The following is a 14,478-nucleotide window of genomic DNA, read 5'->3' as shown; positions in this document are numbered from 1 at the left end:
ATGTCTGTCATCAAAAGCCGAACATCTGCTCCGTTTCTTTTACAGCCATCCAACCACAAAATGACGGTTACGCTTGGGATGATTATGTTGATTATTTAGTCCTTGAGAAAGAACACAGCGCAGTTTAAGGCCAAAAGCAGACAGTTCCTTTTCCAACAATTGGTGACAAAATGTGAAATAGCTAATGAATCTCAATTACAATAAGGTTTAAGTGCGTGTGACTAAATAGTTGACCCATAGCCAAACTGTAGCAAGAGGGGAAAGTTTTAGTGCAAGTTTGCAGTTTAGGTTCTACTGGTATCAAAAAAAAATAAAAGTATCAAAAGCAGGAACTGATCAAACAAATTACAGCTTTGATGCTATTGGTCCAGGAACAGCATTAAAGGAAGTAACTTGATTGTTTTCTCTGAATGTTTGTTATTTTCCTTATTAAATTATTCCAAATTTTCACACCATTCTTGACATTGGAGATTAATCCGATATTGTAAATGTGAGCATATTCTAAATAATATCAAAATTGTTCGGTTTTCTGGTTCTAGATGACAAATATTTTGGGATAGGTATCAACACAGTAACAGTAACACAGGCAGTCAATGTTGTGCTGACAGATTTTACGCGACAATAGCCCTAAAAAAAAAAAATCACTACAGCCATATTCTGTATATGTGCAGACGTTTTCAGACCCATGCTATTTTTCAGCTGCTAGACTATTTATAGTACATTATGTTAGACCTGTAAGCTAATTACGGCTGCAAATGATTAATTAGTATTTTAGGCATAATAAAGCTGTTTACATATTTCAAGCTGTCCCTGTAGTTTTCTGCGGTATAACCTGCAGTAAGAGTTCCTGTTGCACGAGCCTGTACAGAAAACGTTATATGCACATTTCTATTTCTTTACATGACCTGTGTGATTGGCAGAATGTTGTATTACAATATATATTATGCTGAACACGGCTCTGACACGTGATGTCAGTCAGGGGGATCAGACTGAAGTATCAGGTTAGCATATAACATAATTTACTCCATAATATTATCAATGTTATCAAGTAATTGACATATTTTGATAGACAAATGGCTTTATGTATGTATATGTGTAACGTCTGGCAAGGTTGTGTACGGTTCATTTTTTTTCCGTTATCAGTACATTAATGATGGTTGGATTACGATATCGATTCCTGAACAATGCTTTTTTTCGATACCTTAAATAGTCTTGCAGCTGAAAAATAGCGTGGGTCTGAAAACTTCCGCACATATACAGTATATGGCAGTAGTAATTAGTTTTTTTAAGGTTATTGTTGGCATTTTTGTCTTGCATTTATAACAAACAAAAGCCATTATAAGTCTGTGTAAAATCTCTCAGCATAACATCGACTGCCTGTGTTACTGTAAGTTACATGTATCAATTTGCAAGGTTCTGTATCTCATGTAAAAGCGTAATCTACTGTATATAAGTATTAGTAATAAATATATGTTGGCCAGACCCTCCCTAGGTCCCTCATTACTTACTGTGTCACCAACACATTCATATGTAATGACACAAACACCATATGAGCATACAATGCCCACACAGACCCGGGAATCAAAGCCTTATGCTCCTCCATAGTGCACGTTACGGATATACAGAATGTACCCCACATTTGCTCCACTGGAGACAGACTCTTGTATCCACACTCCACATGTTTTATTCCTTCCATAGGGTCTCAAGGGCCACACATGCCTGGGTGGTCCGAGGCTCATAGCGCGAGGCATAAACAGGCTGCGGTGACGTTGTGCTACAACAGCGATGACTTTGGGAGGTGTACTCAGCTGGATCCCTCTTTATGTTTCACCTCGCAAGAAAAGGTCTAAAAAGCCTTCAAGCTGCTCGGGAAAGGTCAGCATCAAGCGCAGCGCTATCTCCCGTCTGCTGGGCTATGGAGGGAAGAGAGAAGGGAATACGATCTCAATGACATGATGTAAAAAGTCTATAGGAGTTAAGGACAAAGCCTGGAGGGGGAAGTCATGCAGTCTGACATTAACTATAAGGAGCATTTATATGCCAGGGATCTTATAGGGGAGAATAAAGCTGTATTTAAAAACTGTTGCAAAGGTTTTCACAAAAGTAGTGGACTGGGTATATTAAAATTGAAGACAATTCCTCAGTTCTCAATGGTCTTATTGGATGAGAGGTGAAACTGTGAAGTCCAGATAAGTACTTCTTGAAAACCTGCTATAATTGGAAATTATTTAGACAATTTACCTAGTAGTTCCTAAATGCAATGCCTCTCAATCAATCAATTTTGAATGGAACATTTTCAAATAAAGGCAATTTCTTGTGATTCATTTTTCTCATTGTTTCAGCTACGCACAATAACCCTCCTCCATCACAGCAGCAAAACCGTTTATATTTCCGGGACCAAATGGGAAATATTTTCATCTAAAATCAAATGTATTATCCTCTCCACTGAAGTCTTTACCTGCCAAGGTTTATCCATCCATTTGGCTCTACCCTTATTCCTTTTTCTGCCTCTCTTAAAATGTCTATTGTTGTATTGTGCAATTAACCATTTCAGACTTACCGTCGGTGTCGCTGTCTCCTAAAATGCAAAAAAGAAACAAACAATTTCACGGTCGCTCAGTTTAAGACATTTGCGATATTAAAAACACAGGCATCTCATTCCTGGGTTCATTATAACAGTGACAGATGTATAATATGTGGTCTGCAGTACTTGTAATGGGGAATGCCATTACGTTTCAGTCAGGATGTGGGGTTATTTGGCGACACTTCTGATGCATGGATAATTCTGGGGGAAATAAAGAGGAAGCTTTTAAAGCCGGACAGAGACTCATCCATTCGGGTCAAAAGGATAAATACTGTATTTTCCGGACTATAAGTCACACTTTTTTCATAGTTTGGCTTAGGGTGCGACTAATACTCAGGCGCGACTTACTGTATATATCAAAATCTATGATCCCACAATGTTTGTTATTTTCACACTGACAGCCGCTAGATGGCGCTCTAGGCTTGTGTACCAGTATCTACTACTCCTGTACCATTGAACATTTAAAAACCGTTAATCAAGCAGCAAAAGTTTGGAGCGAGCAAGAAATTTGTGAGGGGCTGGCGAAAAGCATAGGTTACTGCAATGAAGAAAACAAAAAAGCTCCTGTAATCACGGGCTAAAAGCTAGATGGCACAGCTAGAGGAACGAGTTTGCAAAATGGTGCTTGAACAACGTGCTGCTGGGAGAGGCTTGTCAATGGTGCAATTACGCCTCCATGCCCAGATAGTTGCCAAGGCTGGTGCGACTTATACTCCGGTGCACTTATATATGTTCTTTTCTTCTTCATATCACATTTTTTGGCAGGTGTGACTTATACTCCTTCGCGACTTATAGATGTTCTTTTCTTCTTCATTACGCATTTTTTTTGGCTGGTGCGACTTATACTCCGGAGCGACTTATCCAGGAAATACAGTAGATTTGTTTCTTTGCCATGTTTATATGTGTTCTCGCTCCCTCTCGCACAGCTCCGTTGGTGGACTCCAGCCCTCGCCACAGCAGCTCAGCGATGCTCATGCTCCTCTCTGTGGTCTTCCTGGGCCTAGCCGTGTTCCTCATCTACAAGTTTAAGAGGTAGGGCGCCCACTACACGTATATCCATTACCATAGTATTCATTATTGATGCAATCAGATGAGCGCAGTCTGGACAAATCAATTACAGTCGCGATGCACATGCTCCTCTGTTTGCAAATGTAATGTGAAATGACCCCCCGGAGACTTTGGCCATCATTCCTATGCAGGAGGCACATGCGCCGATCAGTGATAAAAACGCAGAGAAAGCGGCCATTAAATGCTTTAATATTCTCTCGCTGCGCCGCCCGATGCTGTTATTTGCTGAATAAATTATTAATCCTCGAAATGAATCTCTGGAAAAGTGCAAGAGAAATGGGGGGGAAACTGTCATCAATTATGAATATGGACTTTTCCTCATTACTCTAAAGCGAAGTCATTTCTTCAGGAAGCCCAAGAGTTGACAAAACAGAGCTATTAATAACCGTTTGACTAGTAATTAGGAAGAAATTGGAGCAACAGCTTAAACGAGGAAGTCAATTAGGATTTATAAATACACATCAGATGATATATGTGGCGGCGTATGCAAATGTATTTACGTTTTAGTTGGATTATTTAAACTAGATTTTCTTGTGTTTGCCGCAGTTTGAACAAGCAGTGGAGCATATAGTAACAAGCGTCTAGCACATTCTGTTTAAAGGACGGTTTGCAGGATGTGGTTTTTCATTAGGACACAAGGACAAGTTTCTCTATAGTATGCGAAAATACCATTCCTCATTCGAAAGAACCACAAGAGCAATTAGGACTTGAGTGGGGATGGATATTCGAGCTTTGTAAGAGAGTGTCCCTTTGTAGCCATTTATTTAAAAAAAATTAAACTCTACCTATGACAGTTAGAGAAAGCACAACCTACATCTCAAACTGCGGATGGAAATTAGCCTTGAGCTAAATCCGGCATGTTTACAGCACTAGTTGTCTGTTCATTAATATGCACTGTCCCATTCACATAAATGAATACATTAAATGAATTATATGAAATGAGGACACAACGACAGTGCACCTGTCTTGTGTCTTGTGACAACCCGCTCTAATCTCTTTCATGGAATTATGTAGGAAACAAATAAGGGTGAAATACCTCAAAATGTATCTTTTATGCTTTAAACTCTTCAAAATTGCTATCATTTATTCTTGGCATTTTCTCAAAGAGCTTCATAAGATAGTCACCTGAAATGGTTTTCAACACTGAAGTGAAAGCCATTTCTGTCGACTAAGTCGTGAAGCCCACAGAGAAAATGTCAAAAGTGTGCAAAGTAGTAATCAAAGTAGAAGACGGCTATTTTGAAGAATCCATTTAACTCTAAATAGCAGAAAAAGCAATACATAAAAAAGGGTTTCCAAACGTTTGACCTGTACTGTATATAAAAACATATCAAACGTTAATGTATCATGCACACAAATAGTGTTTTGTCATCCATGGTGAGGAGATTTACATTTGTTAGCACAGCTTCATTAGTCTGTTAGTTTAAAGGGACTATACAGAGTTTAAAAATGTTAAAATGAAGTATTTTCCTCCCCCTACATGTTCCAACAATGTCCTAAGGTGTACAATGAGCCCAGACCTGTTCACCACAACTGCCTCTAAAATCCTGTCACTCAAAAAGTTGTTACTTTGGGTCCAAAGTGCCGTCATGCATGAGCTTAATATAGAAGCTGCAGTTACACGTATGACCTGAGGTGGCAGTAGTGAGTATAAAATGGCTAACTTGCTATTCTGCCTTTACTAGTGTGTCAACTAGCTTCACAGATAGCGAACAGTCTCCAATAAAACACCAGGAAGCGTCTTGCTGTTTTGATGCTTATTTACTGAAGCACTGTAAAACTGTAACATACAGAAACACAAAGAGTCCATATTACAATCTCATTTGGTGTAAAAATATGAAATAAGTAGCTCAGAGATAACTAAAACCATAAAAAACGATCTCATTTGCGAGCGATTAGCACGATGCTAACATACATGGGAAAACCCATAGGGATGCTAACGAAATTAGCGTCTAACATATTCTTTGAAATAACGAATTGGAAACTTACTAAAATTACTAAATTTGGAGTCTAATGGAAGCTAACATCAATATAATCTCGATACTTACAGACAGATATTTGAGTAGAGCCAAATTGACTAATACAGGCTGGAACACTGTGGAGTTTTAGTGACTGCTTTCAATGCTTGGAACGTTACTGCACTACGGAAGCACCAAAAGGACAAAAGACACAAAACTCAAAACACAAACAAGAGTTCCCACAAGGGGGCAGTACACTTGCATCTAGCCCCTTTAACTTGAAGCTGAGGTAATCAAATCATTTTTTTGTTTTTTAATAGATCTACATCGTAAATGAGACATTTATGAAAGATAAACAGACCATGTGCACTGTTTTGTGTCTAAATACAGCACAGTTTCCTCCAGCGTGAACCAGGAAGTCAGAGGCTAACTTAGCACAGTGTTAGCTTGGGCGGTCCACCTTATTCACGTCTCAGCTTTGTCTCAACTTTGTCTCACATTTCAACTTTGATTGAGGTTGTGCAGCTTTGAAGTAGACGGTAATCTTATTTGCATTTAGTTTAGTATTTTTAAGCAGAAGGCCAAGACTAATTTGATTTTAAACTCAAATCCGAAATAAAGGACCTGATTTGATACACACTGATTGATTTCGTGCCAACAGTCGGCCTATACATCCAAACAATCTGTAATTAAAGCCTTTTCACCAAAATGTTTTAGATGCATTTATGTTTTATCTACAATGTTAATATTTTCTGTGCTCAGAAAAATCCCCTGGATCAACATCTACGCGGAGGTGAACCAGGAGAAGGAGCAGGAGATGATTGGTTCGGTGGGACAGGACAGCACGCCCAAAATCACCCTGAGCGAGTTCGCCACGTCCAAAGAGCGCATGGAGAAGGAACTGGAGGCCCGGGTCAAACGTAAGTCACACTATATATTTCATTGCGTGAGACCAGTGGAAAAATTAGGAACAAGATACAGAGTTCGAATCTGTTGGCGGGTGCTCTAGTGAAAACTATACCCAAGTTCTTATGAAAATATAAATGAAAGCTAAAACTACAATCCGTAACCCTGAAACTCTTGAATCTTCATTGTTGTAGATACTTTGGCAGCAGTGTAAATCTCAAAACATCCCTTTTTTTTTTTTTTGCTGCACATTTCACTTACCAATATCAAAACGCTCCCTCAACACCACTAAATATAAAAAGCTATAAACACTTAGATACACAAAGGAATTAACTCATTTAAAAACATTGCGCGTCTCATAAATCAACAGTTTTAAACTAACGAACTGGGCTCTTTTTTTTCTTATCCCCCTCAGGCGTCCTTTTAAGCCACTGAATTTGAATCATTGTTTACCAAAGGAAATCGGCAACTTATTATCTGTTTAGCATTTTTAATTAATGGGCAATGAGGGAGTTGCAGGGAAAGTCCTAAAGGCTTTAAACAGCAGAAGAATAGATTGTACTGAAGACTGGGAATGATGAATAATGAATGAACAGGGGAGGGTGCCGTCTCAGCATTCATTGAGCCAAAAGGGGGAAGGCCTGGAATCTGTGAACTGTGGTCACAATGCAGGGCAAGGTTAAGGTAAAGTTGGAAAACCACAAAGACGTTATGCAAATGCTTACCAATATAGGCTACATACTTGACATTGAATTCATGTTTTATTGTTATATTCTATTTGATGGGAAATGTTTGTTATAGGTTGAAATGCAAGTTTTGAGTCCCATGGTTCTCTTTAAGATATTCAACCATCCTGATCAAAAACTGGTTTTGGCCTTGATTAAGATTAAATCAGAGTCACCAGAAAGAGTCTAAAATAAATCTAAATAGGCCTACATTATGTCTAAATGGGATGTAAACCGTATCTAAATCAATAACTATTCCTTTGCAAAGTCTGATCCCATCAGTTCGCGTGGCTGAGTGAGGTTGAGCCGGGGTCAAACCTGGTGCATACTGGCCGCCTCGCTTCCTTACCACCACTGAGCATGGAGTGAAGGAAGATAACTGTAAAATGACTTGGAGAATGTGGAAACGCGAATGTATCATTATAATTATTTGAGCCTTGGTTTTAATGAACACATTTGATACATTGTACCAGACCCGGGCAAAACCCGGCCCGGGGCCAGATACGGCCCGCTAAGGAATTAAATCGAGCCCTCTGCTCATTTTACATAAAAGTGTCATTTTTCCTGTGTTTTCTGAGATGGGTTCGCACAGCTGAGCAAGAGGCGTGTTGTTTGAGGGTCACTGGGGTCTTGGTGAAGACCTTCCTCTCATTGTCTCATGTAAAGCGCTTTGTGACTATATGTCTGTGAAAGGCGCTATATAAATAAAGATCTTCTTCTTCTTCTTCTTCTTCTTCCTCCCCTTGTTTACTTTTGGCCTGGTTTACATGTGGTTTAGGCCAGGCATCGGTCTTAGTCCTGACTCCGGGTTTACATGTGGTTTAGTACTTGACTTGATATGGCTAAATATTTATGGAAAATGATAGTCCTGCTAAATAACGGCATCAGCTATTCAAAATACACAATTTAGTGCAAAATACAATCGGATTGGGTTGAGCAGAACATCTTTGAGTTGTTGTTGGTGTGGCCCTCTGACTCAAATCAGGCTCCTTATGTGGCCCCTTGTGAAGTTAAGTGTCCACCCCAGCTTTATACGCACATGCAGTAGCATATATTCCTATTTTTGCTTCTTGCTGTGTCACTTGCCACTTAGACTAATAACTTTCTATGTTTATCGCATTGAATTCAATGAAAAGTTTACTGTCTTGTGTTTCACACTGCTATATCCAGCCCATATTCCAATTTTATTGCAAGTAAACCAAGCCAATGAGTGCATTATGTTTTATGTTTGTGTTTTAAAGTGGTGTGCTTCAAGTCAAATGGACAATTGTACAGCTTTGTATTGCAAAATGAAATCAAAGACACAGCAAAGTATAAAAAAACAAACACCCAACCTGACAAGCCAATTTGTGTTACAGAAACAAATTCTATAGACAGTAAATAAATAATTCCTTGCTTTAGGTGAAAATCTAATTAGAAAGTGCACGTCTGTTGTTTTATCTGGAGCTACTGAGGAAAAAAATAAATAAATAATGTTATTTGGTTCAGAACAAAACAAGCCGAGGCCTTTAGTCATTCATTTGAGAATTGATTCTGCGCACTCGCTCAAAACCTGCAGCACACACGTTTGTCAGATAAAAAAGGCCCTCACAAAGACTAGACTTTTGCTTCACTTAAACAAAACTTTCCTGTTGTTTTGAGTTTGTTGTTTAATTTAGCTGAAACTTTGGTAAAGCCTGTTCAACTCCTTGAGGATGGCTTTTAACATGCTGAATAGTTTTTAGTACAAGTGTAATTATTTGCTGATCATCTGGAAGCTGGAGCCTTTTCCAGCAACAGCATCGGTGCAAAACAGAAGACCTACGTTATTGGAAATTATTTCTTTAAAATGTTACTAGATCAGTAGAATCCACGCGTTGAGGAGGCAGGTATACCTACTAATGGAAAAAATATATAAAAATGTCTGGCCCTGGAATTGAATACACATCCCCAATGTCTTGTATTCTACCCTTGAAAGTCAGATATGTAGGAATTATGTTTTAAATGTCACAAACATTACCTATCTATGGATCCCAGATATGATGTAAGCATTGAACATCGAGACATTTAAAGATAATGAATAACTGTTGATTAATTCAGTTGCAAAAAGCATTGTTCACAATAAAAGGTTATTTAGAGTCATTTATCTATTAGTTTGTTTGATTTTTTGTTTGATTTTTTTCCCACTTGCTTCCAACTGTTTTATGGGACACACTACAGAGCCCTAATAGTTTTACCAGATCCTATAGCACAGTGTTTCCTGACCTTGGGTACACAGACCCCTGGGGGTACTCGAGGACCTTGCAGGGGTACTTGGAAGCATTTTAGATTTAAAAAAAAAAAAAAAGAAGAAGAAAAACACAGGTACATGGGCTCCGAGGAGTGTGACAATATAGAGATTTTTCGATATATCGTGATATTTCGCAGGGCGATGCGATACCGATATCCATACTTTTGATGACGTCGGCTCTACTGATTTCAGTCAATAGAGGCCAATATTGAGGAATTTTTGAATGAATTCTGTCAGAACTGTAGGGGGCAGCACTACAATTTTAAGCTCTTTAACCAAACACTGTCACACAAATATATTACCTTTAATGATAGTTTATATTATTGTAAATAAGATTCATTTCGGGTTGATTTATTCCTTTTGAAATAGGACTGTGGTTTCTTCTTCCTTTAAATGTAAATGAAGTGATGTCACTGACGGATCAATCGACCCAGTAAGTGATTCAGGGATCAGTTATACATTTGTTTATTGTAGAGAGAGGGGTACAAAGCACATGAAAAAAATTGCATGTTTTAAAAAATCGGGATGTATGGTATATTATTTTTGTGCAATATATCGCTTATCGCAGTATCGGCGTATGGTGAGATTATTGTTATCACGAGCCATGTATTGTATCGAATCGTGGGCCTATGGGTTACCATCGAAGGGCCCAAGGGCGGTCCACAATACGAAAAAGGTCACTGCTATAGAAGATAAAACCCAAGGGTGTTTTTCTTTTTTTTCAGTTCTCAGGACCAGTAAAATGTTAATATTGAGGGTAGAATCATGTAGAATAAATAAACTTGTTAAAAGTACCACCTCTGGCCATGTGTGCCAACTCAAGCAAGAAGCCTGAGGGCCAACAAAAATTGGTTTGAGGGCTGCATTTAGCCCTGTAGGTAATAAATATAACTACAGTATCAGTGCAACTTGCCTTTTTGTTGTACAACGGCATTTGTGCGTAATGCATTAATACACTATTGTTAACTATCTGGCTTCCCCTTTGTTTGTGTTTGTGTACAGGGGGAGTGGGCAACGCGTGTGAGAGCACAAGGGAGATCCCAAACTGCACCAGCGTGTGAACGTGGACGCTGCGCCGGCCCGTGTACAGAGCAGGGGAAGACCATATCGGGAGAGTTCTCTTTGTTTTATAATTCCACGCGCCAATGTTAATAGTTTTCTAAAGGGACCTCATTTCTACAGACTTGCATGGATGTCTCGTCCTACAACATCCATGCAGCAGGGGGCGTCGATGTATACTCAAGATGATTATTATTATTATGATTATTATTATTATTATTATTGTAAAGTAAATGGCAAAACTTACTCAGTTTTGTGGATGTATAAGCTACATAACTTTACTTTGCAAAGTGAGATATGTTTTTCGTCAAATTATATGAAGAGTAAATTTATTAATTATAAGGAGTTTGCTTTGAAGATCATTTCTGCCTATATATAGACTTTAACGTCTCCAGTCGAACAGGGAATATATGAAAATGTATTATACTCTTATTTGTTCTGTTAAATGTATATAATATTACTTTCTACATGCTCGTAGTCTACAGCAAAAGACAATGTGTTAGAGTCCAACATTACTTAAAGAAATCTGCTGTTTTGATAAGGTTCTTGACTTGTGCATGTTCTTATGGAGAACACAGTTTATGTGCTGTTGTAGATACAAGTGTTGTAAATAGTTCTTTTCTAATCATTCCATCTGGAAAACGGATTTATTTTGTTTTTGGTTTCTAAATCCCATTGTCTGCTTGTGATGTATGTCCAGTAGACAGTCAGAAGAGACTGAAGCGATTGCTTGGCTTTCATGTAAGGTTGTGTGTGTGGCGGTTGCAACGGATAGTCAAACACAGCAAAGGGATTACGCTATAGCCTCGGTTTGATTGAAAAAGACTAAAAATACATAATTTGAGGAGTTAAGATGCCTTATTGTCTTCGTAGGGAAATCTCTCCTCGGCTTTTGACCTGTCTTTCTATGCTGTAGTGTTTGACCCAGGACCTTTTTACAGGGTTTATACAGACAGAAGCAAGTCAAATGTAATGTTTTTAATGCCATGGTAATGCCCTAATACTATATTTCAGTGGCATGATGGACAAACGTAGCATTACTTCTTGAGATTTGCAAATTGCATCAAACAGAGGGAAGAGAATTGGAGCTTTTGAGCAATAGAGATGTGGACAAAACTGCAACTGAATATGTTTTAGGCCATAGTATTGGTATTTTCAATCAACTTAGACTGGGGAAATTGTTAAGCAATCTCATCATTTTCCAATTAACTTAGATTTAATGCCAGTTTGATGCACTTGAATGCTTTTTAATGATATTTAAAGGAACAGGCCACCGTTTTTCCATGCTGACATATGTTCTTACCTGAGCTTAGATAAGTTAATACAGTATGTACCTGTCTGCTCTTTGTGCGTGCCCATGGAAGAGCTATAGGAATATAATGGGAGAGGCCAAATCCTCACAACATCTTTGGTGTTTTTGCTTGACTGAGGGCACACACAAAGACCAGACAGGTACACATCAACTCGTCTAAGCTCAGGTAAGTAACATATCTCAGTGGCCTGTTCCTTTAAGGCCTTGATTTTGGCACAATTCATTCAATGACTATTAATGAGGGGTTTTAATGCCCTGTTTTAGCTAGAGAGAGGATGACCCTTTTTAACCCATTAATTTCCCATCTGAGCAAAAATGATTGGTAATAAAATTACCCGCCATATTTTATTTGTTAGTATCTGCTTTGCCCAATGGAGATGTAAGAAAAAGGCTGCAGACAAAATTTGGAATACGGGAGAAGTTTATTAAAATTAACACAATTCATTTTAAATTTGCAAACATTGAATATCCAAGCCTAATTATACTTCCACAAGAAGAGATATAAATACGATGAGCCATGCATTCCAAGAATGACAATAAGGACTCCAGTCTCGGCCAATGTTATGTGAAGGGGTATGTCATGGTCCCAGTACGGCTACAGGGCATGAGAGAGTCAGTATGGAAATTAAAGAGACATTCTCTCACAAAAAGCCTTCTCATGGTGTCATGCAGCTAAACAATACAACAAAAACCTGATCTCGCTACTCTCAATATGTAACTCTAGTGAGATATATCCATCATCTGTCAAGTCCTGAATGATACATTTGTAACCGACCTGTCGATTTACTGCTTAATTCATTCAAGCATTATTACAGTCTGGAGCCTATAGTAATCACTTTGTTTACAGGTGCTGAAAGAGCCTTTATTACACAGTGATTTTTAAGGTCTATTACAGTGCCATAAAGCCAACTGTTTTGGGGATCATTTTAAGGCAATCTATCTCAGAAGCTTTCATAAAACCTGTGAAATGTGAGCTTGGCAGAGGTGTATAGTCCCAAATAAAATAACCACTGCGGTGCAAGTAAATAATGCACCATAAAAGTGCTATTCTTCTCCAAGTGCAGTTTGCTGTGACTCATTGCCCCTAACTGTTTGCAACTGCCTCACACGCGGCCTTATAGGAAAAGCAGCAAACAATTCCTGTAACTACGTAGTGTCAAAAGAAAACGCATTAACATCTCATAAAACCATCCATATGTGAATGACTTTGAACATATGAGCTTTACATACTGCTTTACATGCTGTATCATACACATTGCTCATTGCAGAGAATTTAGTACGTTTCCCAGTCTAGCAGAACAGTTCAGTCTAAAAGCACCAGCTCGCCACATGTACCTCATCCATGCACAGAATTATTTGAAATGTTTCTTGTATTTGAATACTTGGACTGCGCGCTCTTCAGGGGACGGATCATTTGCTACAGGCAAATTTCAGAGATGTTGGGACACTGTGTAAATGCCAACAGAATGCAGTGCTAACAGCTAATTCCCGTAGTGTGCGAGAAACAATACGGTGTGTACTATGGGATGAAATTGGTAGAAAGAGAAACAGCTTCAACTGTGCTGTAACAAGATGAATTGAAGTTGTAATATTTCTCAATTTGCTGTGTTTTTTGCATTTGCACAACTTTATCAGACGGGCATCGTTCTACACACACTATCAATATCAGACCCCGTTCATGGGCGCTGAGTCGAGCAAAAGCTCAGTGCCCCGGAATGACCGGCTCAGAACTCCTCACAGTCAGCACGGCCACAATCACAGAGTGCGGGACGGCAGCAGATGATGGCCCACGCAAGGATCTTACCCATAATGCACATACATACACAGCGTGAGGCGAGAGGTTGTCCCTTCGCATAATGTGTGTCCCGGCTTGAGAGTGGACACTTGGAAGGGAGGTGCAGGGAGAAGTAGCACACAAGCATGATCTCAAAACAAAATCCCTCAAAGGCAGACAAAAGTACAAATAAAGAAAACACTAGACTCTTTTTTTTCTTAAATCCGGACAAACGTACTTCTATATGGATTAGAGAAGCAGTATCAAAACCAGTGCTGGAGTGATAGACTTTTGACCATTCGAAAAAGCATTTTTAGTTGAATTGAAATTACAATCAGGACAATGGACTTAATCGGGACCTAAAACATGTTCAATGCGAGACTGAACCAGGACAAATCCAGGTGTAAATGAGGACTAAACTGGATCAAAGGAAACCATACATCGAACCACTGTTTACAGATTTCTTGCATTCATTTCAAAGAGACGCATTTGTTTCGATCGTGCCTGCTTGGGTCTGTGTTTGGTCGAATGCTTTGTTCGGAGTCCTGTTTAACAAACGTTGGGATTAGGAGGAACAAAAGCATTGTTTTTCTGTGTGTCATTGTCGTGTTTCAATGTCACCTTTTCTTTTTCATATCTCTCTCCTTTTCGTCCGGTCAAACCATAACGAATGTACGACTGTAATGGTCCGCCTATTGGGCCATGAGATACAGATCGCAGATTGTAAAAGAAAGATGTATTTAAGAGAGTAAGGCGTGTTTCCAATTGAGATTCTACATCCCTGTGTGGGTTGCATGACAGAAATCAAAGCTAATCCAAAATG

General features: G+C 38.9%; 1 protein-coding gene across 1 annotated transcript in view; it reads left to right on the top strand.

Moving 5' to 3' along the window:
• sorcs3a (sortilin related VPS10 domain containing receptor 3a) overlaps window positions 1-11,666 on the top strand; it is a 332,565-nt gene extending 320,899 nt beyond the window's left edge. Inside the window, exons 25-27 of the mRNA XM_079553286.1 lie at window positions 3,511-3,616; window positions 6,373-6,530; window positions 10,513-11,666. Coding sequence (XP_079409412.1) covers window positions 3,511-3,616; window positions 6,373-6,530; window positions 10,513-10,571 — 323 coding nt within the window. The 3' untranslated portion in view covers window positions 10,572-11,666. The remainder of the gene's footprint in view (window positions 1-3,510; window positions 3,617-6,372; window positions 6,531-10,512) is intronic.
• The last annotated feature ends 2,812 nt before the right edge of the window (window positions 11,667-14,478 follow it).

This window comes from Gobius niger (assembly GCF_951799975.1).
Source record: "Gobius niger genome assembly, chromosome: 3".
Classification (NCBI taxonomy): domain Eukaryota; kingdom Metazoa; phylum Chordata; class Actinopteri; order Gobiiformes; family Gobiidae; genus Gobius; species Gobius niger.
The sequence above is the reverse complement of the archived record's forward strand: the minus strand, read 5'-3'. Positions and strand labels throughout refer to the sequence as shown.